The sequence below is a fragment of the Micromys minutus genome, assembly GCF_963924665.1.
Source record: "Micromys minutus genome assembly, chromosome: 25".
Taxonomy (NCBI): domain Eukaryota; kingdom Metazoa; phylum Chordata; class Mammalia; order Rodentia; family Muridae; genus Micromys; species Micromys minutus.
This window is the reverse complement of record NC_137960.1, coordinates 1,541,396-1,569,161: the sequence shown is the minus strand read 5'-3', so window position 1 is coordinate 1,569,161 and position 27,766 is coordinate 1,541,396. Positions and strand designations below refer to the sequence as shown.

The following is a 27,766-nucleotide window of genomic DNA, read 5'->3' as shown; positions in this document are numbered from 1 at the left end:
AAGGAAACAAAAACCATCAATTATTTTAGAACTCAAGTTCTGTTGCTGGCCAGGTGGTCAGTCAAATTTCTGAGACCTGAGACATCCAAGCCTGTCCAGTTTCTGAAGCTCAGAGAACTGAGCTAGTGTCTATTGGTATCTTTTGCTCCTCCTGGGTTATCTGTGCTGGGGAGGGGTCAGCTCACCACAAACCATTAACAAGAGGTATATGCTAACCTGTTAAAAACATTCACGTGGATTGCTTTATAAAAAGAAAGATTTATTCATTCATTATATGTAACTACACTGTAGCTGTCTTCAGACACACCAGAAGAAGGCATCAGATCCCATTGCAGATGGTTGTGAGCCACCACGTGGTTGCTGGGAATTGAACTCAGGACCTTTGGCAGAGCAGTCAGTACTTTTAACCTCTGAGCCATCTCCCCAGTCCAAAGTAAAATCTACTTAAATTGACTCTCATTAATTTTTATTGAATATTTTAGTCAAGTGTGTTGGTACCTGTCTATCATCCCAAGATTTGGGAAGTAGGAACAATAGGATCAAGAGTTCAAGGCTGTGCCAGGGTGGGGGATACTGGGGGGTCGCTGCTCTCTCAGTTTTAACTTCCAACACTCACATGGTGATTCAGAAACACCCTTCACTACATTTTCAGGAGATCCAATGCCCTCCTCCAGATTCTGAGTGGTATACACACTTGCAAATAAAACTATATATATGCACACAACAGAGGAGCTGGAGAGATGATTCAGTGGTTAAGAACATTTGTGATGTCTCAGAAGATTTTCATTTGGTTCCTAGCACCTACATCAGGCAGGTTACAACCGCCAGTAACTCCAGCTCCAGAGAGACACAGTATCTGACCTAAAAGGGCTTTTGTACACTCGTGTGTATACACATACACACACACACAGTGCAGATAGATTCATGCAGGCAAACACACATGTTCATAAAAGAAATATATGTTAAAATCTTGAGATACCCAAACAGCCACTTACATATCTTTATTATGTACCTTTATTTTTAAAATTTTTAACCTTTTTAATAACCTGTATCTGTTTGTGGATGAGTACGTGCAAGTGCGTGCAGGTGTCAGAAGAGGCCCGAGGTGGTAGATCCTCCTGGAGCTGGAGTTTTAAGTGGTTTGTGGAAAATGTGTATGCTGGGAATCAAACTCAAGCTCTCTGTGCCCTCTCTCCGGCCTCTTATATATCTTGTTTTTCTAGCAAGAAACCAGATTTTGTGCTCCTTTTTATCCTAGGATGTGGAAACTAGCATGGATTGACTTGAGAGCAGTACCGCGCACGAACCATGAGAGGGCGACAGAGAGCTAGGGCAAGGCTGTGCACGGAAGTTTTTTCCCGATGCATCGGGAAAGAGTCTGCGCGATTTGAACCCGCTCAGCCACCGTCGAGCCCTGGCCGGAAGAACGCGACTTCTTCCGGGTTTTGCGGTCCTTGGAGACAGTGTAGAGCTACGCATTCCCGGACCGTGGACGAGGAGTCTGTACGGCAGCCGGTGCGAGGCCGTGGCACCGCTGGCCTCTCCTGGCCCCGCAGTCCTGGACGTTCCGCGGCTGCACGCCCGGAGCGGGACGCGTCGCCATGGAGACGCCGGCGGGGCTGGAGCGGTGGGTGCAGGAGGAGCTGCACTCGGTGCTGGGGCTGAGCGAGCGGCACGTCGCGCAGTTCCTGATTGGCACTGCGCAGCGCTGCGCCTCCGCCGAGGAGTTTGTGCAACGCTTGCGTGACACAGACACCCTGGACCTCGGCGGGCCGGCGCGGGACTTCGCGCTGAGGCTCTGGAGCAAGGTGTGTGCCGCCGGCGCAGTCCTCTCAGCCAAACTGGCCCGTGCGCTTGTCCTTTGTTTTGAGATGCAGTGTTGCTGTCTATTCTGTGATAGCCTGCAACTTTCGATCTAGTACACAGGCTGGCTTCCAACTTGCAGCGAGCCTCCCTCGTACTGGGATGACAGAGAGACCCACCAGTCTTGGTTTTGCCCAACATTTAATTTTGTCCTCTGTTACCTAGGTATCATGCTAGGTGTTGGGCGTACAGGTCTGTGGAGAGGACTCAAAAGAGAGGGATCTACATACATTTTTAAGCTAGAGTCCTTGTTAGTTACAGCACATACTCCAGGCCTGAGGATGTAGCACAGTTGGTTGAATGCCTGCCTAGCATACAGTAAGCCTTGGGTTCAGTCCCCAGCCCTGGGAAAGAGTCACTGAGAAGAACAGAACTATGAGAATTAGCATTTAAGAGCTAGGATGGAGGCTGGGGAGAAATGGCTCAGCAGTTAAGAACCTTTGTTGCGCATCTGGAAGACTTGAGTTCACTTCTCAGCAACCAGGCCTAGTGGCAGGCAACCAGTAATTGCAGCTCCAAGGGGATTGGAGGGCTTCTGGCCTTTGCCAAGGACCTGTATCTATACACATAAGTAAGTGAAAATAAATCTTAGAGAGAAGACAGGTTGTAGAATGTAAACTAAGCTCAGAAACAATTCTTAAAAAAAGAAAAAATTCCATTGTGGAGCTGGAAGGATAGCTCAGGGATTAAGAACACTAGCTGTTCCTCTAGAGGACCCAGGTTCTCGAGATCTAACACTCTCACACAGCACACATCACAGGCAGAGCACCAGTCACATGAAAATAAAAGCAAACCATTAACATTAGCGAAAAGTTCTATTTTGTGTCAATGCCCAGATTTGACTGTCAGAGTACAAACTGTGGGTGCTGGCTCTCTCCCTCCACTGCAGGACAGTTTTCAGTAATCACTTGCTAAATAGATTCCTGGAAGGAAGTTCAGAAGCTGCAACCATGGAACAAAACCACGTAGAACAGAAAGATGGAGACAGGCTTGAGATAAAGTAATCTGTTTGTGGGCAAACCAGAGTACTGAGGTCAGGAGCTGTCATATCTACTGGCAGGTACCACGGAAGGCTGTGGTGGAAAAGCCCGCTCGGGCAGCTGAGCGAGAGGCCCGAGCCCTGCTGGAGAAGAACCGATCTTATACGTTGTTGGAAGACAGCGAGAGTGGTGAGGAGGCAGTGGACAGGGACGGGGGCAGCCTCCAGAAGAAGCGGAAGAGACGGAAACACCTCAGGAAGAAACGCCAGGAGGAGGAGGAGGAAGAGGAGGAAGAGGTTCCTGAGTCAGGGAAGAGGAAGACAGGGTAAGTCAGAAGGAAGGAGGAGATTGGAGCAGGCTGGCGGATATGGGATGCTAAGCCCTCTTGTTAACCCCTCCCCTCTGATGCACTGGGCTTGGTTCAGGGGGAACAAATCACCCACGGAGGAGAAGCCAGCCTCAGAGGATGAGTGGGAGAGAACTGAGCGGGAGCGTCTCCAGGACTTGGAGGAACGGGATGCCTTTGCAGAACGGGTTCGGCAACGGGACAAGGACCGGACTCGGAATGTCCTGGAGCGGTCAGACAAGAAGGTGAGTCTGGTAAATCTGGATTTGCCCGCCGAGGTGTCTCTGGGAAGACAGGGGTTGTCACTAGGGTTCCTGTGGGCTCTCTGGCTAAGGCCCTTCCTGCCTGGTTGCGATCTACAGAGGTTCTTCGCTGAGGAGGGCAGTGAAGGGCATTAGTCATCCTGACAGGAATGGTATCTTTGGCCTCACATTCCCTCTACATGATTTCTTCTAGGCTTATGAAGAGGCTCAGAAGCGCCTCAAGATGGCTGAGGAAGACCGAAAAGCCATGGTGAGACCCCAGGTTAAAAAAAGCAGTATCTGAGATAAAGAGAAAGACTGTTGGAGTGGCTGACCATAGCAGGAAGGGTTACAGAGGGAGTGTGGTGAGATGCGTCTGGGTGGTCGAACCAGAAAAGAGTGGACTTGGGTTGCAGAAGGAGAAAATTACAACCCCCCCCCCCCCCCGTAGGCTCAAGTTACCATGTCTGCGAGTCATTTCTCGTTTCTGAGACTTACCCAAAACCAAAACAGCCAGCACCAAAAGGCCTCACACCTGCCTCCTTGGAGTTTGCTCACACTCTGAGTGCAGGGAACGGTGCTGCCACACTGCAGCATAGGATGAGGATTTGACTGTCCCTTCCTGACCCAGGTCCCTGAGCTCCGTAAGAAGTCTCGTCGGGAATACCTGGCGAAGCGGGAGCGGGAAAAGCTGGAGGACCTGGAGGCAGAGCTGGCTGACGAGGAGGTCCTGTTTGGGGATGTGGAGCTGAGCCGCCATGAACGCAGGGAGCTCAGGTACAAGAGGCGTGTGCGGGACCTGGCTCGGGAGTACCAGGCAGCCGGTGAGCAGGAGAAGCTGGAGGCCACCAATCGCTACCACATGCCCAAGGAGACTCGAGGACAGGTGAGGGGACCCTTCTCTGCTCATGGGTGAGGCGGTATAGTGTCTGCTCCCTTCCCTCTCTCATTACTGGTAGAGCAATGGTGGGGGAGGACCTCGGGAGCTCGGTCACCCTTCTCCAGCTCTCCCTGCCCCGCTCTCCATAGCCAGCTAAAGCTGTGGACATGGTTGAGGAGGAATCGGGCGCCCCAGGAGAGGAGCAGCGGCGCTGGGAGGAGGCCCGTCTGGATGCTGCATCCCTTAAGTTTGGGGCTCGAGATGCTGCGGCGCAGGAGCCCAAGTACCAGCTGGTACTGGAGGAGGAGGAGACCATCGAGTTTGTCCGTGCTGCCCAGCTCCAGGGTGACGAGGTGAGAGGAAGAAAGGGTCTGGGATGACAGGAGGACCTCTAAAGGTGGTGGGGACCTCACCTTCTCTGTCCCCTCCCTCAGGAGCCGTCATCAGGCCCACCCCTGTCAGCCCAGGCCCAGCAGAAGGAGTCCATCCAGGCTGTGCGCTGCAGCCTGCCAGTGTTTCCCTTCCGAGAGGAGCTCCTGACTGCCATTGCCAACCATCAGGTCCTCATCATCGAAGGCGAGACTGGCTCTGGGAAGACCACACAGATCCCACAGTACCTCTTTGAGGAGGTCAGTCATTACAGCGTGTCACTTAGGGCAGAGCCCTTGAGTCAGTCCTAGCAGACCCTTTGTATGATGTGAGGATGTCCTTTCCTGTCCTTTCTGCTAAGTCATGAGGCTTTTGAGACCAACGAGGCCACTTTTTGTGCCATTTTGTTCTTCCCCATCACATCCACACCTGGTATGAGTTATGAACGTACAGGCCTCCCATAGGAGCAGTGGGATGAACATCCTAGATTTGATCCTCTTGGGCTTCCATCCTGCATGACCTCAGCCCTGCTTTCCCTCTGTGGGGGCCAGAGAACTAAGAGTAAAAGGTTTGCTTTCCTACTATTTAACCTCTTGTCTCCCATTGCTTCTGGGTACGCCTCAGCCAATATGTCCCTGGTCACTTCAAGTCTAGCAGAGCCCTGGCTGTAAGCAAAGGTCTGCAGGGCAGGCTTAGCATCTCCCAGGGCCCTTGGTTTCTCTCTTGTCTGTCCTTCACTGGCTTTCATCTCTTGTCTGTTCTTTTTTCCCTGCCTCGCTTGGCTCATGACAGCACATCTGGCAGAGGAGTAACCCTTTCTTCTCTCCATTTAGGGTTATACAAAGAACGGTATGAAGATTGCCTGCACCCAGCCCCGGAGAGTGGCGGCCATGAGTGTGGCAGCCCGGGTCGCCCGGGAGATGGGTGTGAAGCTTGGGAATGAGGTGAGGCCTTTGGGGATTCATGAGAGGGATGCCTCTCATGTTGCTTGCATGGCCCCACACCTCAGGTCTGGGCATTGGTCATTCCAACTCCTGTCTGTGACCAGGTGGGCTACAGCATCCGGTTTGAGGACTGCACATCAGAGCGAACTGTTCTCCGCTACATGACAGATGGAATGCTACTTCGGGAGTTCCTCTCTGAGCCTGACCTTGCAAGCTACAGGTGTGTGTGTGTGTGTCTGTGCTCGAGTGTGCCTCTCACGAGTGCCCCACCTCACTCCCTTGCCGCCCACTCCCCTCAGAGATTCTCCCTTTAATATCTCTCTCTTCCAGTGGGGCCAGTTGGCCCTTATCTGTCCTTCTTAGTGTTGTGAGGAGGGTTTCACTGTAGTCCAGGCTTGCCTGGAGTGCACTGTGTAACCTTAGCTGGCCCCAGTCTTGGGGGTCACATCACTGAAATTACAAGCAGGAGCCACCATGCCACACACTGCTCTAAGTTCTTAGTTCCACTTCTCTCAGTGAGAATAGCTGTTTCTTGACTGATCCAGAGACGTCTGACTTGTTCCAGTCCTCAGTTAAAGGAATCAAGACTCTTCCCTCCTGCCTTTCTATTCTTTTATATTTGAAAAAAATTGTGTGTGTATATGTATGCATTTGTGTGTATATGCATGTATGTGCATGCATGCATGTATGTATGCACACGTTAATATTTGTGTGTATGTATGTGTGTATATATGTATGTGTGCATAAGTGTGTATGTATGTATATGCATTTGTATATGTATGTATGTGTGCATGTATGTGTGTACATGTGTATACGTTTGTGTGTATGTGTACATGTATGTATGTATGTACAAACACATGTGTTTATATTTGTGTGTATGTATGTGTGTGCATGTGTATGTATGTGTGTATATGTGTGTACATGTGTATACATTTGTGTGTATGTATGTCAATGTATATGTGTGCATATATGTGTATGTATGTGTGTGCATGTGTGTATGTGTATGTGTGTATGGTTATGTAGGGGATCAGAAGACAGCTTACAGGAGTCTGTTCTGTCCTTTCACTGTGTACGTTCGAGGGATCAAACACAGGTCAGCAGGCTTGGTGGCCAGGACATTTATTGCTGATCCGTGTTACCAACCCCATCCTGACTGCTTTTCTTGGTCAATGCCCGGATGGGCCACAGATCATAGAACCCCACAGTGTGCTTATCTGCCAAAATGACATAATGGAATGCTTGACTTCTCCATAGCCTCCCACGTCCATCTCCATCTGTCCCTCTGATTCAGCCCTGACTGCTAAGCCCACTGTCCCCTCCCGCTCATCGATCTCCACTTCCTCCCCAGTGTGGTGATGGTGGATGAAGCTCACGAGCGGACGTTGCACACAGACATTCTCTTTGGATTGATCAAAGATGTTGCTAGATTCCGACCCGAGCTCAAGGTCCTGGTGGCGTCGGCCACACTGGACACTGCCCGTTTCTCTGCCTTCTTTGACGATGCCCCTGTCTTCCGAATCCCTGGACGCAGGTTTCCAGTTGACATCTTCTATACCAAGGTGCCCCTTGGGAGGATGGGCTTCAGTGTGAGGCAAAGGAGCTGGGGCTGGTGTAGAAGAATGTCTCAATGGAAGGGTCTACCCAGAGAGGGGTGGGTGCTGTGCGGGACAAGAGCCTGAGCAAGTGGCCCCTCCGTGACCCTGTATCTTCCTCCTTCCCAGGCTCCAGAGGCTGACTACCTGGAAGCCTGTGTTGTGTCTGTGCTGCAGATCCACGTGACCCAGCCCCCTGGGGATATACTGGTGTTCCTGACGGGACAGGTGTCTACTGTGGGAAGTGGTTGGAGTGTTTCAGGGGAAGATGGGGCTGGTGTGTAGAGCCTGTTACTGACTCCAGGTCTCCTGCCATCCTGCTCCACATTCAGGAGGAGATCGAGGCTGCCTGCGAGATGCTCCAGGACCGCTGCCGCAGATTGGGCTCCAAGATCCGGGAGCTCCTGGTGCTGCCCATTTATGCCAACCTGCCCTCAGACATGCAGGCTCGAATCTTCCAGCCCACACCCCCCGGGGCCCGAAAGGTTAGTGGGAGAAACATTTACCCCTCCTCCTGTACCACACAGAATCAAGGCGTATGTCGTCTCCTTTGTCCCAAATTGTTTGCCTGACTGGACACAGCTGAGAAGCAACCAGGCGCTGGCCTTCCAGCTGGAGAGAGATGAAATCAGCATTAGCAAGGGATAGCAAGCTTTAAGTTCAGTGTGTGCCAGGATGTACGTAGGTGGATCTTTGAGAAAAATGGCCGCTGAAGTCCTAAAGGAAAGCTGATGTGTGTTTGAAGTCTGAGAGGAATGAGTTTGGGAGTTTCCAGTGCTGCAGACAAAGCTGAATCAGCCAAAGGCCTGGACAGAGCTTTTGTAGTAGTCAGACTTTAGACAGAGACATGACTCTCACCAAACAATTATGTGTTGGGGGTCTGGAGCTGGGGTTTGAGTGGTCGAGCACGTACCCAGCACGTGGGAGGTTTCAGCGTCAAGGCTCAGGACACACTGCATGGGGAGGCAGCTGAGGTGAGGATCTGCCGTGTGTACAGTAGGACTTCCGTCTGATGGGAGGAGGCGGGCATGTAAGCCTGCCTCGGTTTGTATGACGACAGTGCAGAGATCTGGGGCAGCATGGGGAGTCTGAGGAGGAGCAGGAGGCTTTTCCAGTGGAGGGAAGCTGCTCCAGAAAGGGCAGGATAGAGTGGAGGAGGAGGAAGGGAGGACTGCTCTGCAGAAGGAGAGCTGGAGCAGAGCAGTTCACAGAAGAACATGCCTGGAGGGCTCACTGGGGAGAGCACTCAGTGTGAGGTGTGATCAGAGATGCAGCTGGAGGTGAAATAGTCCACGGTCTAAGTGGCATAGATTGAATTCTATGGTTGGGTCTGGGTGTGAACTGACAGGTTTACATGTTTTAAAAGGAACACTGCATGCTATGTGATAGAAGCAGGGAATTGTCAGAAGTGCGTGACATGCTTTCCATTTCCTCAAACAACCCCAAATTCAACGTGGTTTATGGTGCCTTGCTCACTGCCAGCTCCCACCTGTCACCTCATCTCCTAACCTTTGGACACTGCCTCCCTTTCCCCTACCCTCACTGTATCCTGCTTTCTCAGGCTGTCTAGGTGGACTGGGTCCCTAGGTGACTCTGTCTTCTCACTTAGGTGGTTGTGGCAACAAACATTGCAGAAACTTCCCTCACCATCGAAGGCATCATTTATGTGCTGGATCCAGGGTTCTGCAAGCAGAAGAGCTACAACCCTCGCACAGGCATGGAGTCACTTACGGTCACACCCTGCAGCAAGGTCAGCCTACGTCTCCCTGAGGTAGAGGGAGACACACTGCCCCCAATGAAAGCTTGATTCCCAAGTAGCGTTTCAGGATGCCTCTTCTTTCTAGGCTTCAGCTAATCAGCGGGCTGGCCGTGCAGGTCGAGTGGCTGCGGGGAAGTGCTTCCGGCTGTATACAGCCTGGGCCTATCAGCACGAGCTGGAGGAGACCACAGTTCCTGAGATACAGAGGACAAGCTTGGGCAACGTTGTGCTGCTGCTGAAGAGCTTAGGTGATTGGGCTGCCCAAGTTCTCTTGATTGGACACTTGGGTTATTGCTTCCTGTGCAGGACTTTCTCATTCTTTATTCCTCTCTCCAGGGATTCATGACCTGATGCACTTTGACTTCCTGGATCCCCCACCATATGAGACCCTCCTGCTGGCTTTGGAACAGCTTTATGCACTTGGCGCTCTCAACCATCTTGGAGAACTCACAACAGTGAGTGGGCTGGGACAGTATGAAGGAAAATGTTTCATGGCTCCAGGGACCCTTTGGTGCTGGTCCCAAGGGCTCCTGCACTGGTGGAAGGAACCTGAGGGAAACTTGTCTCGCCTCCCTCTTTAGTCTGGTCGGAAGATGGCAGAGCTGCCTGTGGACCCCATGCTGTCTAAGATGATCTTGGCCTCAGAGAAGTAAGTCTTCCCACCCACCCAGTTCCGGGCACAAACTGGCCATGCTTCCTCAGTCTCAAGTATTCTCTCTCTCCTCATCTCTTCATCCTGTTGTTACTGTTTGGTTTGTTTTTAATAAATACTATTTAAGAAGTCTTACCATCCCTTATGAGGCCCATGTGAATCACTGTCCTTTATTTGATAGTGATGTTGGTGGGCAGAAATGGTTAGTGTAGATACAACCCAGGGACCAGCAGTCATAGCACAGACAGAGGCAGGCGGATCCCTGAGATCTAGGCCAGCCAGGGCCACATAGTGACACCATGCCTCAAGAACCAAACCAATTAGCAAAATAAAACCCAGGACCATGGGTGGAGGCAGAAGGCCTCCTGTGTGTGATGGGTGCTGGGAAGGCTGCTGCTTCTGATGCTTGATTCTTCCCAAGGCTCCAGAATAGGACCTTTAGCTGGGTCTGTGTGGGACCACCTTTAGAGGATGTCTAGGTTGGGAGATGACTCAGGGGTTAAAAATATCAATTGTTCTTGCAGTGGATCTGAGTTCAATTCCCAACAGTCACATGGTGGTTTACAAACGTCGTAACTCCAATTTTCTGACTTCCGTGGGCATGTGGCACACAGATATTCATGCAGGCAAACATTTCTACATGTAAAATAAATCTTAAAAAAAAAAAAAAAAAGATGTCCCTCTGTGTTGTTGGTGTTTATCTTTGATTTTATCCTCTTCCTCCCCTGCCCAAGGTACAGCTGTTCAGAAGAGATCCTGACCGTGGCCGCCATGCTGTCTGTTAACAATTCCATCTTCTACCGGCCCAAGGACAAGGTTGTCCATGCTGACAATGCCCGAGTCAACTTCTTCCTCCCTGGTGGGGACCACCTGGTTCTGCTAAATGTGTACACACAGGTCACTGGGCAAGCGGGACTTTGGGAAGTCTGGGGGGACTTGAGTTTGGCTACATACTTAAGGCCCTTCATCTTCACAGTGGGCTGAGAGTGGCTACTCTTCCCAGTGGTGCTATGAAAACTTTGTACAATTCAGATCCATGCGCCGAGCCCGAGATGTGCGGGAACAACTGGAGGGGCTCTTGGAGCGTGTGGAAGTTGGCTTGACTTCCTGCCAAGGTGACTACGTTCGAGTGCGAAAGGTCAGTGTTTTTGATGTTGTTATTTTTTTTTTCCCTCCTATTGTCTCTTTATGGTTTCTTCAAGGATCTCTTTGTGTATCCCTGGCTGTCTTGGAACACACTCTGTAGGACAGGCTCACCTTAAACTCCACCTGCCTCTGCTTCCTGGGTGCTGAGCTTAAAGGCATGCACCACCACTGCCTGGCATCCTGAGCTTTTTTTTTTTTTTTTTTCCATGTATACGAAGTGCATGTGTCAGTGTGTGGACAACCTGCAGGAGTCACTTTGTTGTGTGACACAGCTTTTCCTGGGGAAGTGCTACACACATCTCTCACCCCAGATAGGGAGCCCATAACAGACCGATGTGCAAATATCACCAAAGTCTAACTTGATGAACCAGTGAGTTTTACTTGGTTTACTTACAGGAATATGGGTGAGGGATTACTGGGTTACTTACAGGAGCAGAAATGCCTCAAATATAGCATCACCAAAGCCTACCTCAGTGTTAAGTGGCAACTCACAAAGGCTGGGAGCCTGGATACCATTGCGCAGCTTCAGGCACCTCAACAGTGTCCTTTCTAAGTGGCTTGGTTGGTCTAAACCTCTTTTATCTAGCTTCATTGGTTTCTATTTCTTCCAAGCAGCTGTTCAGATCTAAAGAATCTTTGTAGTTTGGCTTGTCTGAGGTGGGCACAGCATTTATTGCTTTCTCTGGCAGGAAGGTATCTAGTGAATCTGGTCAGTTTCTGGACTTCCTGAAGCTGTTTTGTTTACCTTCTGGTTTAAAGAGCAGCGTGGTGTGTTCTAAACTCAGAAGAAACTGTTAGCACAGTTTATTCACTCACGCCATCATACCTCCAGATTAGTGTCTCTTGAATCCACTACAGAGGCTCACGACAGCTTCCCTGCTCCAGCTCTTTCCCAGCTTTGTTTATTGGACCCTATTCTTCCCTAGATAGCACATCAAGTGGGTTCTTCACAGATTCCTCACCTTTTTAGTTCTCCAGAAACCTGATCTCAGACATGGGAAGTGGAAGGCCCCCAAGTGTTGCCTGACCTGGTTTTCTCGCCTGCTCCTTAGGCCATCACTTCGGGTTATTTTTACCACACAGCAAGGCTGACACGGAGTGGCTACCGCACAGTGAAACAGCAGCAGACGGTGTTTATTCATCCCAACTCCTCTCTCTTTGAACAACAGCCACGCTGGTTGCTCTACCATGAGCTTGTTTTGACCACAAAGGAATTTATGAGACAGGTAAGGGGCTATTGCTTGCTCAGATGGGTGCAGACTGGGCAAACAATATGCTGGCATCTTAAGCTCAGTTCATGTTAATGGGACTGGCATGGAAACAAGGTCCGTTAGTTAAGGTAGGGCCAAGTGTAATCAAATACAAATCAGATTTAATGCATGCTTGGGATGTAGCTCAGTGTATAGTCCTCAGCACCATTCTAAGTAAATATAAGAAATCTTTTCTAGCAGCTGTCTTCCATGATCCGAGAATTGTAAATCATTCAGTAACTATTTGAAAGTAGGCTTGATGTAGGTCTGTAGTAGTACTCTAGAAGGTGAGGCAGAAGACTCATACAATGAGGATCTATATGGGCAACATTAATGTTTTCTCAGAATAAAAGTGTGGGGCTGAAGAGATGGCTCAGTGGTTTAGAGCACCCACTCTCCTTGCAGGGGTCCCAGGTCCAGTTCCCAGCATCCACATGGTAGGCAGTTTATAGCTGCCTATACTGCAGCTGCAGGGGACCCTGTCTTCCTCTTTTGGCCTCTGCAGGCACTGCACTCATGCATATATATATATACACAATCAAAAGTACAAAACTGAACCAGAGAGAATCATCAGTCAAGAGCACTGGCTGCTGTCGCTCTTCCACAGGACCCAGGTTTAACTCCCAGCATCCACCTGGGACTCACCTGCCTTAACTCCAGTTCCAGGGATCTGACATGTCGAATACAGACATATGTGCAGGTGAAACACCCATGAACATGAAGTAGAAGGCTGTGGAAATTCTTGTGTAGCAAGCATGAGGCCCTGGTTTTAGAATAGCTAAAATGTGCACCAAGTATTAGGGCCATATAGGCACAGTAAGTTGAAGTCTGTCCTGAGGAGTAAGCTTTTCCTTGCAGGCCTTTCTTGGGCTCACTTACTTGGTAAGCACTTACCAGAGTCAGTCAGCCCTGTTAGTGAGAAGCAGCCAGGCATCTCTTCCTTGCCCCAGAGTCAGTGGGGAAAGAGGATCCTTTTTTGACCACACAATTAATGTTCTGATTTGGAAGTAAAGGAACCCTATTGATATTTCTCCCTCTTACAGGTATTGGAGATTGAAAGCAGCTGGCTTTTGGAAGTGGCTCCCCACTACTATAAGGCCAAGGAGCTAGAGGACCCCCATGCTAAGAAAATGCCCAAAAAAGTTGGCAAGACACGAGAAGAGCTGGGTTAGATCGTTACATGGACTGAGCCTTGCAGTTCTTTTTTCCTTCCACACGTTACTTAATATCTGGTAAATAAAATTATTTTTGGAATGAAGTGTCTGGGAACCAGAGAAAGTGATGTGAAAATCCACCTTATGTCATTGCTTAAACTTTATTATTTACAAGTTAAATTACACAGCAGCTTTACACAGCATGATAGGAAGGAAGGAAGAGGGTGGAGGTTGGCAGCTGGCTCTGGACATTCTCATTCACGTCCACCTCCACCTCATTTTGTGCGTAGCAGTCTTCAGTGCAGCCTTTACCCAAGTCTGGATCAGGCCTTGGAGCACAGGTGTAAGCTGGGCTCTGGTTCTGACAGCCCCAAGGCCACCAGGGCTCCCACCAGCAGCTTTTTTACAGGCGTTGATGGTGAGTGTGAAGGCATCAGCTGCAGAGACAGGGTAATGGAGGACGGTGAGGAACAGACATGCTCTACCTTTCAGTTCTCCCAACCCAGGCCCGACACGCACCTTGTCCAGGTGATGGCGACAGATGAGCCCACTGGAATTCAGGTAGAAGGTGGAAAAGGCATCAAAGGTCCTGGGGAAGGGAGGGAGAGGCTTTAAAATCTGCCACTCGGTAGGTCATCTGGTGAACTGCTTTATTTGAGACAGGATCTCAGTGTGTAGCCCAGGGTGACTTCAAACTCTCAACACTGGGACCGTCAGTCACACCTCTGTACCCAGCCATCTGGGAACTTAAAACTCCTAGTGCTCACTTGAATTAAAAGCAGCGAAATCAAGAGTGCCATTGGTACAGAAGGCCTCAAATATGTTCTGATGTGCAGCAAATCTGTTGACCCGTGAACCATTTTACTGCTGTGGGTGGGTAAGTGCTATGCTGTGACAGAAGAGTGAACATCCCTCTCCTCCATCACATGGGTCCCAGTGAACAGAGGTCATTGAGCTTGGAAGCAAGCACTTTTTTTATCCAGAGATCAGTCATTTAAATGCTTAAGTACAGTGTTAGAGGCTGGAGCCTAATAGTTTGGGGAGACATACCAGCCAGAAACGTAACCATGTACTTTACCTAGAGTTAAATTCAGGACACTGTTTTTGTTCATTTGGTTTCATGCAGCCCTGGTGGCCTTTAACTTATGATCCTCCAGGAAGTTATCTGTTCAATAACTAAGTACTTATCACTCATCAGGTCCCAGTAACATGAAAATGAAAGTCAGGGACGATTTCTTAATGGACATAAAGATCCATTGATGTTAAGAAAAGGAGGCTGGGCCACTGAGATGGTTGTGTACAGGTACTTGCAGGCAAGCCTGACAACCTGTGTTCAATCCCCAGGATGTGCCCGTGGCGGAGAGAACCCATGCTCACAAGCTAGATTCTCAAACTCATTTCCTTGCTCTAATGTGCACTACCACATGCACACAAACACAAGTTTTTTTTTTTTTGTTTTTTTTTTTTTTTTTAAATTACAAGGACAGACTTAAAATCTCTACCCTCAGGAAGTCTACAGCCAAGTCAGTGTAAGGAAGGGACTGCTGGGAGACAAGCAGTATTAGGGAAGCCACTGTAGTGCCAGCCCCTTCCCGCTCACCGGTAAAGATCTTCCTTATCACGCCTGTAGAAACGCAGGAAGAGCATATGTATGGGCAGACCTATTAGCCTCCAGCGGGCTTGTACGGTCCAGTTCTCAGGGTGGCGGGTCAGCTGTAAAATCTCCAACCGAAACTGTGCAAAATAGTTCCAAGCCAGGAAGCGGCAAAGGGTCAGGGACATAACGTAAAATGTCCGGCCTCTGTGAGAATCAAAGGGACAGGAATGTCAGGACTGCAAAACCGCTTCTGCCAAGGTGTGGGGGGAAATAGTCTCAGGAAGCAGCTAGAACCCTCTCTGGGACGAGGCCCAAGTATTTCCTTCGCACGGGTCCTCTTCTCCCTCCCTTGTCCCAACTCTCACTTGGTACGAATGTTCAGGATCTCATTGATGAATTCCACATCCATTGAATATATGGTGTAGTCATGGGAGCGGAGGAAGAGAGTGGGAAGCTAGGTGGAAGAAGAGATCATCAACTCAGTGGGAAACAGAAGATTCAGTTTGAGGATAAATGTAACTTATTTTTGAGACAGTGTATAGCCCAATCTGGCCTTGAACTTGTAATCCTCTCCCCTCAACCTCCTGAGTGTCACCAATTTGGCTCCTCCGTTATCTATTTTTAGGGTCTTCTAACTTCCACTCACAACCCTCCCCCTCCCTCCAGCCCTAAGTAAAACGTCATTTCCAATTTAGCCGTCCTTAATTCAAACAGGGACACCCTTTTCCCAGGAAGGTATTTCACGGCACAGTTATGGCTGAGTAGTCTCTGTGTTTCCCCGCTACAGATGAGCTGCTCACCTCCTGTCTTAGTCTCTCATGCATGACAGCCAGGTGTTCCTCCATACTCTGGTCTCCTGACGGAGTGGTGGGGGAAGGATGGGAGGTTCCAGGGGCTTGGAAAGGTATCACGGCCCCAGGATAGGGGCATGGAGGTCCCTCAAAAAGGCTCCTAAGCCCATCCAGGCAACCACTGTGTAGCTCCGGTCCTGGTCCCTCCTCCCTCTTTCTCAGAGGAAGAACCATACTCAATGAGTTGAGAGGCTGGACCTGAGAGACAGGAGGTGGAGGAGCCTGGGGAAGAGGGTGGGTAGGAGGATGTGGTAGTGACCATCGAAGAGGAAAAGATGGAGAAGTTGGCGGAGTGGAATAGGGCCAGAGGGGTGGGAATGGTAGAGGCCGAGGAGAGAGCTGTTCCTGGGAAAAAGAGAACAGAAAGAAAAAAATCAGATGTCTAAGTATGGTGGTACTAGGGGGCTGACCATGGGTTCCAAGCCAGCCAGGGCTACACAGACCTAGGTTTTTTTTTTTTTTTTTTGTTATTTTGTTTTAATTATTTATTATATGTAAATACACCGTAGCTGTCTTCAGACACACCAGAAGAGGGCATCAGATCTCATTACAGATGGCTGTGAGCCACCATGTGGTTGCTGGGATTTGAACTCGGGACCTCTGGAAGAGCAGTCAGTGCTCTTAAACACTGAGCCATCTCTTCAGCCCCAGACCTGGTTTAAAAATCAAAAACAAAGAAACAATCAGCTAATGCTCCTTCATCCAAACCAGGCTGTTAAGAAGCTTCAAATTCTACCTGCTCCTACCTGTAGGAGAGAATTTACCAGAGGAAAGAGATTCATCTCTACTTTCGATGAAGACTGAAGAGTGCCAGAGGACAACAGCACCATTGCTACCTTCCTACCTACTTTAGAAAGCATCTTACAACCCCATCACTATTCTGGGGCAATTTTGGGCAGTTTTGCATGTCTGACACCAAGAATTCTAAGAATGCCTTTCATGAATGAAGGACTGGTTTATTGCTCCATGGGAGAAATGACGTGATTTAAAACATGTGTCTATGACTCTGAAACAGAGTTGTGCAGGACAAAGAACATCCTGGTGAAGGTTTGAATAATTCTGAGTTGACAGTATTGGAACCTCTAGAACTTTCTCTGCACTTCAGTTTTCTGTAAATAGAGGAGAGGCCTATTATGATGAATGCAAATTAAACTTCATCACCCATAAAGTGGTATCATTACATATATATCATATATTATAATTTTCGGCCCCATTAAATTGCAATTCGGCCAACAGAAGGGTGAACTCGGTCACTAACGCTGTTACTGCACGGATGGCAGGTCACCCGAGGTCAAGGCTGATTCCAAGTCCCCCGGCGCCCAAGGAACGCCGGCGGCAGGGGTTCCACGGGGCTTGGCCGAGCCCTTCGAGAGCCTTCCCCGCCGGGGGGCGTGGCCGTGCGCCCGCCGTACCCCGGATCCGGTGCACCGGCCAACCTAGCGGGCAGGACCGTTCTGCAGGTGCACTACAGGCCCGCAGTTCCGGCCTCTCCGCTCTGCCCTTCAAGTCACCTCCAGGCACAAGTACTGAACGGCAGGCACCGGGACGCCGAGTCGTGCCTCACGGGGAACCAGGCAAGGCGAGCCCCGCGTCCCTGACGCGCACAGCAAACCGGTGGGCAAGGGCTTCTGCGCCTGCGCGGCCCGGCGCCCCGCCCCTCTCCTCCGCTCTGAGGAGGGTCTCCGCCCGCCCCTTATCGGCCGCCGCCGCCTCACCTGGGGTCGCACCTGGTAGGCGCGGAGGCAGGGCCGGAGGCGCCGGGCGGCCCCCGGGCTTGGACGATACATAGTATTCCAGGGATGAGAGAGCGCCTCCCGCGCCCGGTCTCCTCTCCCGGCAGCGCGCCCCGGAGCCGGCTTCGTGAAGGGGAAAGGAGGGAGGGGGCCGGGGCTGAGGGAGGGAAACGGAGACACCGTGCGCCTGCGCACAGCGGGCCCGCAGCAGCCCAGGCGCCGCTACGCGGGAGCGCGCCTGCGCCTGGCCGGCCGGCGGGGCGCCCCCAGGGCGCCTGCGCAGCCTCTTGTTAGGCCTAGCAAAAGGAGGAAGGACTTCACGTCGTTTAATGAGAATGAGGAGCGTGTGAATTTTCGTAATGACGAGTCACTTTTTTTTTCCCAGTAGCTATAGTTATAACAAATAAATACCTTTATTGCTCTGGTTAAAAATAAGATACAAAAGATCTGAAGATGACAGGCCTGTTGAATGAATGAATAAATGAATGAATGCATCCATTATGAGGGCCAAGTTTTGGCTGTGATCACCAAGGCCTGGTGCTGCGGCGTTCCTGCAGGTTTCGAATGGCCCTGGCGTTCATTATGTCCCCACCCACCGCCCAGGACTGGGCCGGTGGAGCCTGGGCCCTAGGAGCAACTGTATGCGTAGGTTCCTCCCCAGACCCATCCTGTAACAAGAACTGATCCTCACTGGCCGACCTGGTGGGCAGGGAGATGAAGCGTGTGTTAGAGAGCTGCTAACGGGAATCACGGTTAGAGATTCTTCAAGGTTGTGGGTGGCAGGTTTTCATGGACCGAACACCTGTTGGGTTATAAGGCCAGGACAACGAGCACTGTGTCCAAACTTCAATACTTGGAGCACGGCAGAGGGAAGCACAGAGTTCAGCCCACAAGGAAAAAGGCTTATACGATGTTAGCTAGAAAGATGTGTGGAGAAAACTGGCATCCAGTTCACACAGATTTAGGAGGAAGCATCTGAGAGTCATGTTAGGCAGTATGAGAAGGTGCTGGCAGCTGTTAAGGGGGAGGTGTAGACCTCACCTATCCTCTGCTTCCTGTTCCCCCTGCTTCCGTTCTTGGTTGCCTGTGGAAATACCAGGCATCTAGGGAGACTGTAGCAATGTGTGTGACCTATTTGATTGGAAAATAAGAAAAAGAGACTACTTACCTGTGCCCAGGAATGAGGTATTGAGTCCCCCATGGCGGCTGTAGTGGCAGCTTTGGGCTACCAGCCCCCAGGGAGTCCCCCTGTAGAAGAAATGGGAGATGAAAGGGAAGAGGCTCAGGATGAAAGGTGGTATGGAGGGGTCAGAGGAGAGAGGAGGAATAGTATGGGACAAAGACAAAGGGCAGCTACAACCCCAAAGGGTTCTTGTCTAAGATTTTTTCTAGCAAAGATAGGGAGGGCTTATTTTATACTTTAGGTTTTCTATACCGTCTTGCTGTGTTGCTTTATTCTAACTGGGCTGGTGTGTGACGTGATCCAATTGTGTCATGAACACTGAGGCATGCAGAAAGGAGCTTATTGAACCACGGTGCCCTAATGTTCGAATTCCCTCAATATTCTCTTAACTATAACGATCTCAGGCCACAGTAGAAGGAAAAAAGGGTAATCTTTAGAGATGATTGACTCTGTTGGACTATTATTATTTATTATTATTACTGACAGGCCTTGGTAGCCTTGGCTGGACTGCAACTTGCTATGTAGACTAGCTTCAAACTCTTACCAGGATCTGCCTACCTCTGCCTCCCAAGGTCTGGGATTAAAGGAGTGTGCCACCATGCCCCATACCCTGTGAGGATTGTTGATAGTAGGCAGGACTTGTCTTCAGAGAGCACTGTGGGGTTCATGGTACATATGTGAGGTCAGAGAGTAGGAGAGGAACCCAGAAACAGTCCTGAGGCTAGTGGACCCCAAGCTCCCAGCAAATCCACACCTCATCAAGTCTGGCCAGGGAAGGAGATAGATTTTACTGGCAGTAGAGGACCTAAGGCTCCCAAGTTAGTATAGAGGTCTACACAGAGTTATTGCAACTCTAGAACAGAACCAGCAATAAATACAGAGAAAGGCAGAGACTTAGAAGGGTCTGGGGGCTTTGAGGTCTGCTGCAGATCTCTGAAGATTAAGAGGGATAGGGACAACTGAGACCCCAAGAAGACTGTGAAGCACAAACAAAGCTGAAACCTTAAGATGATTTTTTGCTGAAAATGTCAATTTAGAAAATACAGAAGAACCCACACTTTATTGAGACAACAGTAGGAGGGGAAAGGAACCAGGAAGGTGTAAGGAAGGAGGGAGGTCCTGCTCCCAAGGACTTTAGGGACACAGTGAGGCACCTGACCTAATACATTTAGAGGGTGTGGGTGGGAAAGAGGGTTACTTCTACACCCTGGGCATGGAAGCCAGGAAGGAGGCTCTTCCTATGAAGGAAAAAAAAAGGCAGGACAGCACAAGGGTGATCCCCATCTCATCTCAAGACAATCTCACAAGTTTATTTACTAGGGAGGCAGGGAGGACAAGGGATTTCAGGATCTAATGGACCAGGCTTATCTTCAGAGACAAAGCTAAGTCGTCCTGAAGTGTTTGCTAGGATCTACAGGCGAGACAGACTCAGCTTATCTGAAGAAAGTGGTGGAGTCTGTGGTTCTCCTGTAGAGACCCCCAAAGCAACACTAGTTTGACATATCTACATAACACTTGGAAAGTAAGAGTTTGGCAATATTGGGAGGACCCTACTAGGAAGCCACACCCTGATCCGACCAGCACAAAGATGCAGGATTAGAGCTACTAGTGGGCATTGTGGAGGGAATTAATCTGTTGGCAGGACACTCCTTAAAGGTTTCCCTGGCAGAGGAGGCCCTTGGACCGCTGGTGGTCTGGAGTCTGACCATAAGCAGAGTGTGCTTCTCTGGGGAGTCAGCAGTAGCCATTTAGCCCAAAAGATCTGGGAACAGAACAGCCTGTCTGCGGGAGAGTATTCATTCATAGCACGGGTTGGGAATATAGGGGTGTCTTCTGTGGTGAGAAAAGCTACAAAGTATTAGGCTATTTAGAACCCTGGCAACCCAGTTGTTCAAAAAAGGGAAGAAAAATTCTTGGTGGAAGAGTGGGCTGCAGGCTGTAGGAGGGAGTGTCTGCCCTCCCGGTGTCCTGTCAGTATCGACTCTCATCGGATCGGGGAAGGGAGCTGGAGAGGGTGTTATGGACAGGAAAAGGGGAGAGGGAAGGTAGGGGAGAGAGAAAAACAGAAGTCAGAGGTGAAGAGGAAGCTAGGAGGAGAAATACAGGAGACACCCACTCCCTGCATACCTGGATGGCTCTTGGCATACATGCTATGTATGACCTTGGAACCCACTGCCTCCCAACCTGTGACACACGTCTATCCCCAGCAAATGCTAACCAAGATTCCCCGAGTCTTGAGAGGCTCAAGGCCCCCACCAGTGGATCCCTAAGATTTTCTACTCTTCCAATGACCCTCAAAATACAACTCTGGTCCATGGCTCCATATAAAGCTACCCAGCTCCTTCACTCTTTCTAGACCAGCATTGCAGAAATTTATGTTTTGGTAAAGATTCATTGTTTCACATTTGTGGGGAATTTGCCTTCTTCTTTACCACTAACTTCTCAACATCCCGAGGCTTCCACACTTGCAGGCCTTATTACCTGGTGCGTCTGCGCTGGGCTGGGCTGCCTCCAGGGTCAGTGGCCAGCAGAAGGCGTGCAGTAGGGTGTGGGGGGCAGAGACGAAGGGAGCGAAGCAGCTCCTGCTCTGGCACAAAAGGCCGAAGGGGACCCCGATCCGGTGAGTTGCCCAGGCTACTAGAACGTGGAGGTGGGTGAGCTGGAGGTGTGGCACGCCGAGGGGCCCTGTTCAGGGGCCACGGAGGCTCCACAGCCACCTTCAAGACTGGAGGGAGGAGGTACAGTGGGTAAGAGAGAAAAAGGGGAAAGAGTCACAATAATAAAGATTGGGCAGGAAGCAACTGTAGCCCTTTGTTACTGTTCCCTGGTGACTACCCTCCCTCAACCATTCTCCCTGGTCCTTAAACCCAGTGACCCTCCCCTGACCACCCTACTCCCAGGCACCCTCAAGTCCCTTACATTCTCTGTCACTGGAAGAGTATGGCTTAATGTCTCCCTCTGCTCTTTTTGGTGGCAGCTTCCGTGCTGGAGCTGGTGGTAGTGGGGACACAAGACAGTTTTAGGAGATGCACTGTCCATCCCTCTTCCCTGCCACTTTCCCACAATCCCACGCTTTTGCTCCCTGACACCACAGCTCCGCCTGGGAATGCCAGTACAGAAGCCGTGCTGTGGCAAAGCCAGCACACCGAGGGGAGTTTGGGGGAAGTGTTGGAGCACTTTTGGGGAGAGCCAGAAGGAGTAGGCCAAACAGAATTTCAGGAGAAAGATCCAGGGGAGACCAGGGCCTGGGAGATGCAGGAAAGGATGGCCAAGGGGAGGCAAGCTCTTACTGTCCATGGGTGTTGTCAGGCCCCCCTGGGGTTCTGGGGCAGTGGAATAGTCCCAGCTGGGCCAGTGAGGACCCTGGGTCCCTCTAGATGAGATGGACAAAGCCCTTGGTTAATTGGGAATTGTTTATGGGAGGGGAGAGGAGCTGCAGAACCTCTCCTTCCTGTACAAAAGGATATGGAGATTCCGAGGTTTAATTAGGTTTAAAAGTACTAACAGGATGAGCAAGTTCAAAATGGTGGTGGCACATGCCTTTAGTCTCTGCGCTGGAAAGGTAGGGCCAGGCCTGATCAACATATCGAGTTAGAGGACAGAGTTACACAGTGAGACCCTATCTCAAAAGAATAAGGAGCCAGGTATAGTAAAATAGGCCCTTAATCCCAGAACTTGAGAGGAAGAGGTAGGCTGACCTCTGTAAGTTTAAGGGCACCCTGGTGTATACATCAAGTTCTATGACAGTCAGAGCTACAAAGGTCCTGTCTCAACTCCTTTCTCCCCAAAAGGAAGAGGGGGAAAAAATGTGGGAATCTACGAAAGGGCTTCAGCAAATGGGAGCTACTGTATAGCAAAGGGTGGGTTTCCTCTCTTCCTCTTAGGTTCTCCATCACAGACCAGAAGAACCCGATCAGCCCTCTGGACTGGCATCCATCCCAGATGGTGGCATGACCTCACTGCCTGCTGGATGGTAGCTTCAGAACTTCGGTAACCATCACGGGTCATGGGCATGGTGGGGCCTCTGGGAGCCTAGGCCAATGCTAATAAGGAGCAATGAGTTGTTCTTTGTTTAGGTCACCATTACTACTCTTGGCCAATGCAAAGGTAATCAGCACAAGGCTAGCCATTCTGTACCAGCCAGCACCATGCCCCTCTCCCTGAAGATGTACTGGGGAGGGAGGAGGGAAGGCAGCAGGCTGCCTGTGAGGTTTTTCGAGACTGGAACTCTGTGGACCAGGCTGGCCTCAAACTCAGGGACTTCCCTGTTTCAAGTGCTAGATACTACACCCGGCCAGCCTGTGAGTTTAAATCAAAAAATAGGTTTGATTATTTTAAAAAACAATCCTTTAAGGCAAAATCCCATATGTAGCCTTGGCTGGTGTGATGCTTGCTGTGCAGACGAGGCTGGCTTCAAACTCAAAGTGCACCTACCTGGGCATCTTGAGTGCTGGAATCAGCGGCATGTGGCACCGTGCCCGGTAAAAATGTTACACATTTTGAGCATTCTCTTTTAAAACAAGTATATAACTTGACTATTCACACCACTATCCCATGTATAGAAATGAGAAGACCACTGGGCTCACTTGCCTGTCCCTCCCTGGCTGACACAAAGCCTGAGGAATCCACAGCAGTTTGACTGTGGCCTGTTTTGAGGGAGCTGACCTAGCACAGAGGCTCTGCTGACATCACTGGTCAGACAAGCTCTCGAGGGGCTTGCTTACAAGAGCTCGAGGGTTAGAGCAAGGGCTTGAGCATCAGCAGGATCTGAGTTCTTCCCGAGTATAAAATGCTCCCAGCAGGGCCGAGGCAGACAGAGTGCCACTGGATGGGTGGGTGGCTTTTGGGTGTTCTCCAGTGCCAGCCGATAGCACTGTCCACCCCAGAACCTCCTGAGAACTAGGCCTCACTGCCCTTTAATTCCACCCAGTCCTTGCAGGCTTTACCAGCGGGTATAGGATCAACCACAGCAGCACGAGAGTGTCGAGTTGCCCTCAGGGAGGGAGTGTGGGGCCCTGTGAGGAAGGAAGAGGTGGTGGCCCTCAGTGGGGGCCTGTGGAACCAAGAGCCCACCTCTTTCCTTTCCCTCTCCACGGCTACTAGGCTGACAAGGTAAGGAAACTTACGGTGTTGATGGGCAAAGAAGCCTTCGAAGATCACAAAGTTGTTCACCTGGAAAATGAGGCAAACAAAGCATACATTCAGTCTTAGCAGAGAGTGGGTAAGAACCTGTGCCAGAGCCACAGGGTGGGTTCTGGTGTTGCTCAGCTAGAATGCTTGTCTACCATGTGTGAGGTGCTGGGAAATCCTAACACTGGGAGGGTAACGGTAGGAGGACAAGTTGAAGGTCATCCCAGCTATACAGAGAGTCAGAGGCCAGCTGGGCTACATGAGACCACACTTGCCCCAAGATCAAGCAAAGTGGCTCAGAGATTCAGAACCCTGACTACTCTTGCAGTGGACCTAGGTTTGGTTCTCAGCATCTCTAGACTTAATAGTACCCACTCACTGTTGTCATAAACAGATGCAGGCAAACAAAGAATGAATACTTTGTAAAAAGGAATAAGAATAACAGGTAGGCATGACAATCCCAGTAGTCAGGAGTCTGGGGTAGCTGAGTCACTGTGTGAGGCCATCCCAGGCTACCCTAAAAACAGACAAACAAAAATCCCCCCAGACTGTCTATGGTGGAGCAGAGGTGGGTGGATCTCTGTGTCTGAGACCAGATAGCACTGCACAATGAAAGTCTCTCGAAACAATAATAAAGATGCCCTACATGGTGCTTGACTTTAGTCCCAGCATTCTGAGCAAAGGCAGGCGGATCTCTGAGAGTCTGAGCCAGCTGATCTACATAGTGAGTTTCACAAAAGCCAGAGCTACAGAGTGAGACTGTGCCTCAAAAAGCAAGCAAGCAAGCAAGCAAGCAAAGTCTCCCACAAGACAAGGATGAATGTTTCTAGAATATGTGATGGGTAAGGAGAAAAAGATTTAGTTGCAAAAATAAATCACTTTGGACATCATGACTTAATCCAAGTTCTTCAGAGGCTGAGACAGGAGGATCATCAGTTTGAGGAGGTGGGGTTAGGTGTATATATAGCAAGTTTCTTTCAAACACAGAACAGCTGGGTATCAAGGTATACCTGTGACCCCATTACTCAGGAAGTGGAGATGGAGTGTTTCTCTGAGTTCAAGGCCAGCCTGAGATACATAGCAAGATATTGTTTTGAAAACCCACAGTGGCTCAGCAGTTAAGAGCACTGTTCTTCCAGCAGTCCTGAGTTCAATTCCCAGAAACCACATAGTGGCTCATACTATCTATAAGATGTGGTCTGGTGCCCTCTTCTGGCCCGCAGGTGTACATGCAGATAGAGGGCTCATCAATCAACCAACCAATCAATCTTTTTTTTTTTTTAAAGATTTATTTACTTATTATATATAAGTACACTGTAGCTGTCTTCAGACACACCAGAAGGGAGCATCAGGTCCCATTACGGATGGCTGTGAGCCACCATGTGGTTGCTGGGAATTGAACTCAGGACCTCTGGAAGAGCAGTCAGTGCTCCTAACCGCTGAGCCATCTCTCCAGCCCCCAACCAATCAATCTTAAAACAACAACAAAACCCACAGTAGAGCCCTGGAAACAGGCACATCTAAACCAAGCAACAGGGATTCAGTAGGTTTTACACCTACATCTGTGCCTATCTTTATACCTGTGCATATTTACATGTAACAATAATAAAGAGACAAGGGCTGGAGACGTGGCTCAGCGGTTAAGAGTACCGACAGCTCTTCTCGAGGTCCTGAGTTCAATTCCCAGCAACCACATGGTGGCTCACAACCATCTGTAATGGGATCTGATGTCCTCTTCTGTGTATCTGAAGATAGAGACAGTGTACTTATATGTAATAAATAAATAAATCTTAAAAAATAATAGAGACAAGAGTTTGGAAGAGGGGAACGTGGGAGGAGTTGGAGAAAGAGGGACAGCTGTCAATACAGAGCTCACATATGAAGTCCTCATAAGACATACAGCTGAGGCGGTGGTGCGTCCCTTCAATCATAGCACCCTGGAGACAGAAAGAGGTGGATCTCTGTGTGTGTTCAAGGCCAACCTGGTACACAAGGTGAGTTCTCAGGATAGCTAGAGTGACCCAGTGACACCTTATTTGAAAAAAAAAAAAAAATAGAGGCTGGAGAGATGGCTCAGGACCTAAGAGTGCTTGGTTGATCTTGAGGAGGAGTAAGATCTAGTTCTCAGCACCCACATGGTGGCTCCTAACAATCTGCAACTCCAGTTCCCATGTTCTGACACCCCTTCTGACCTGTGTGCAGGGTGCACATGTACACACGTGAGCAAAACATTCACACACGTAAAATGAGCTAAGTCTTGCTGAACCCTTACTTCAGCTCTCGGAACCCATCTGGTAGAAGGACCATTCTCATGTGTCTATGTCTTTCGCCTCCATTCATGAGCTGGAAAGCACTCGGTAAGTAAGTGTAACATTTTTTTAAAGAGGGGGAGAGATGTGGCAGGGCACACATGCAGTGAGCCCCACAACCTGGCTCTGATCCCTGGCACCACAAAGGGGTCAATCGCACTAACAGGAACTGCCTCTGTGCAGAGCCTCTAACCTGTGGGACTGTGGTCTCCAGGTTGTAGTGCTTGTTCAGGAACTTGAGCAGTTTGGGTGATGGTCGATCAATGGCTAGTTGATGCGGTTCCACTCGCTCTTTCTGCAGGAAAACGGAAAATGTGGGGTAGGGGGTGGTAAGAGGAGTTTGCTAGCAGGATATCGGGAGCCTGGCAAGAGAAGGGGACCAACTCTGGGGCATGGAGCAGGGCCTCTAAGAGCTTTGGGGTGAAGAGCCTTTTAGATCTATTTTGACTAACGGGTAAAGACTGTTTGGTACCTGTAACATGTACTGGAAAAGTTCTCGCCCGTGGCCATGCCGCTGCACTGACTCATGGATGTAAAAGTCCAGAATGCAAAGCGGTTCTACCTCATTGTGAGCCTCACGGTCATCCTATGATGTCAAGAACAACACAAACTTATCAGGAGCCACGAATCTTTATCCCCACCCCACCCCCAAATTTCTTTTCTGGCACCAAAGCTTACAAATGCCTAGTTTGCAGTAACACTCACCAGTACAAAGAGCTTCTTGTATCCAACTTTGAGGAAACCAATAATGGCTCCTTTCCCTGCCCTGTGGGATGGGGAAAATAATGAAGCAGGCAGAAGCAACTGTCTGGGAGAGATAGTAAAAGAGAGGAGGAGTATGATTCATATGGAAGACTAACAGTAAGACTCACGGTCGGGCTGAGGTGTCCTTTAATACATAAATAACGTGGCGATTGCTCTGCATCCTCAGAGCGCTGGTGATGGGTGTAGGGAGATGCTGTGCCTGCAAAGATGAAGACAGACTTTGTATGGCTCCTTATCTGCCACCCATTTCCCTCTCCTCCTAGAGGTGCCCCGTACCTTGGCAGAAGCTTTGCCCAGCTCATCTACAATAGTCATGATTTGCTGCTGCAGATCCACACTACAGAGAGAGGGGCCGGTCAGACACTCGCTGGGTTAGAGCATCCCGGAAGTCATTCCTGGCAGCCTGCTTGGCTCCCACCCAGGCTCCTCCACAGGGTCTCTGACTTTGCTTGGAACTCTTCCTCACCTCCCACCTCACCCCTCCAGATCCCAAACTTCGGTTTTACAGCTCCCATGTTAAGGTTACTGTGAGGCGGTAGGAAGGGCGTGTTAACTGTAGCCTCTTGTTGAGGCCACATTAGGCCAAAGGGTGAAAAGTTACAAATGTAGGCCGATTAACCCAGCTAGATTCAGGGTCTAAGGTCACCAAAAACCATGCAGGACCGCAGAAGGAATGGCCAGTAGTCAGTGAGAAGGGGGCGTGGTTCCTGGATCAGGTTTGGAGGAACCGGGACAGAAGGGCCATGGGTCGGGTTTGAAATGTCACCGGGCCGGCGTTGTGGTTCCGGGTCGGCGGGCCGGAGGCCGCAGGTGCTGGTCCAGCACGGTGATCCGCTCCGGGAACAGCGCATCCACATCGAACGGGAACTCCATGGCCCATTGTGCGGGACAGGACACGCCCCACAAAACGTCACTTCCGCTACCAGGGCCGGTAAGTCCTTACCTCCAGGACCCGCCCCAAGGGCTCGCCCCGCCCCCATCCTGGAGTCCAGAGGCCTGGAAAACCCCATTTTTTCTCGCC

The 27,766-nt window shown here is 50.1% G+C and overlaps 3 protein-coding genes across 7 annotated transcripts; 1 reads left to right on the top strand and 2 right to left on the bottom strand.

The window, feature by feature from the left end:
* The first annotated feature begins 1,464 nt into the window (after positions 1–1,464).
* Positions 1,465–13,275, top strand: DHX16 (DEAH-box helicase 16). Its single transcript, XM_080938039.1, has 20 exons — positions 1,465–1,808; positions 2,924–3,168; positions 3,269–3,434; positions 3,646–3,702; positions 4,063–4,317; positions 4,461–4,664; positions 4,746–4,940; positions 5,514–5,624; positions 5,729–5,844; positions 6,973–7,183; positions 7,346–7,444; positions 7,549–7,701; positions 8,826–8,966; positions 9,061–9,223; positions 9,312–9,430; positions 9,557–9,624; positions 10,362–10,524; positions 10,604–10,765; positions 11,826–11,999; positions 13,067–13,275. Exons 1-20 carry the CDS (start codon positions 1,602–1,604, stop codon positions 13,193–13,195), a joined length of 3,138 nt encoding a protein of 1,045 aa, XP_080794165.1. The 5' UTR covers positions 1,465–1,601; the 3' UTR covers positions 13,196–13,275.
* A 38-nt stretch (positions 13,276–13,313) lies between these two features.
* On the bottom strand, positions 13,314–17,519 carry LOC308437039 (uncharacterized protein C6orf136 homolog). Of its 2 annotated transcripts, none has more exons than XM_080938082.1 (6): positions 17,341–17,519; positions 15,575–15,970; positions 15,140–15,228; positions 14,778–14,978; positions 13,697–13,766; positions 13,314–13,614 (listed from the first exon to the last, which is right to left on the bottom strand). In XM_080938082.1, exons 1-6 carry the CDS (start codon positions 17,410–17,412, stop codon positions 13,501–13,503), a joined length of 942 nt encoding a protein of 313 aa, XP_080794208.1. In that variant the 5' UTR covers positions 17,413–17,519; the 3' UTR covers positions 13,314–13,500. The 2 variants fall into 2 exon arrangements, with proteins under 2 accessions (XP_080794208.1, XP_080794209.1); XM_080938083.1 differs by having other exon boundaries at positions 17,353–17,519.
* A 314-nt stretch (positions 17,520–17,833) lies between these two features.
* ATAT1 (alpha tubulin acetyltransferase 1) lies at positions 17,834–27,657 on the bottom strand. Of its 4 annotated transcripts, XM_080938066.1 has the most exons (13): positions 27,512–27,657; positions 27,022–27,082; positions 26,853–26,944; positions 26,686–26,746; positions 26,453–26,566; positions 26,174–26,275; positions 23,668–23,713; positions 23,488–23,556; positions 21,461–21,532; positions 21,023–21,266; positions 18,527–18,606; positions 18,400–18,442; positions 17,834–18,057 (listed from the first exon to the last, which is right to left on the bottom strand). In XM_080938066.1, exons 1-13 carry the CDS (start codon positions 27,616–27,618, stop codon positions 17,883–17,885), a joined length of 1,266 nt encoding a protein of 421 aa, XP_080794192.1. In that variant the 5' UTR covers positions 27,619–27,657; the 3' UTR covers positions 17,834–17,882. The 4 variants fall into 4 exon arrangements, with proteins under 4 accessions (XP_080794192.1, XP_080794189.1, XP_080794190.1 ...); XM_080938063.1 differs by lacking the exon at positions 23,488–23,556 and having other exon boundaries at positions 27,512–27,638; XM_080938064.1 differs by lacking the exons at positions 17,834–18,057; positions 18,400–18,442; positions 18,527–18,606 and adding an exon at positions 19,874–20,546 and having other exon boundaries at positions 27,512–27,638.
* Positions 27,658–27,766: the final 109 nt, after the last annotated feature.

Coding starts and splice junctions, on each gene's coding strand:
- ATAT1 (XM_080938066.1), bottom strand. CDS start 27,618: ATGGAGTTCCCGTTCGATGTGGATGCGCTGTTCCCGGAGCGGATCACC. Junction 27,083..27,511: donor GGAACCACAACGCCGGCCCG/GTGACATTTCAA, acceptor CTCTCTCTGTAG/TGTGGATCTGCAGCAGCAAA. Junction 18,443..18,526: donor TACCTCATTCCTGGGCACAG/GTAAGTAGTCTC, acceptor GTATTTCCACAG/GCAACCAAGAACGGAAGCAG.
- LOC308437039 (XM_080938082.1), bottom strand. CDS start 17,412: ATGTATCGTCCAAGCCCGGGGGCCGCCCGGCGCCTCCGGCCCTGCCTC. Junction 15,229..15,574: donor ATGAGAGACTAAGACAGGAG/GTGAGCAGCTCA, acceptor TCTTCCACCTAG/CTTCCCACTCTCTTCCTCCG. Junction 14,979..15,139: donor ATCCTGAACATTCGTACCAA/GTGAGAGTTGGG, acceptor TGATTCTCACAG/AGGCCGGACATTTTACGTTA.
- DHX16 (XM_080938039.1), top strand. CDS start 1,602: ATGGAGACGCCGGCGGGGCTGGAGCGGTGGGTGCAGGAGGAGCTGCAC. Junction 5,845..6,972: donor CCTGACCTTGCAAGCTACAG/GTGTGTGTGTGT, acceptor CTTCCTCCCCAG/TGTGGTGATGGTGGATGAAG. Junction 9,625..10,361: donor ATGATCTTGGCCTCAGAGAA/GTAAGTCTTCCC, acceptor CCCCTGCCCAAG/GTACAGCTGTTCAGAAGAGA.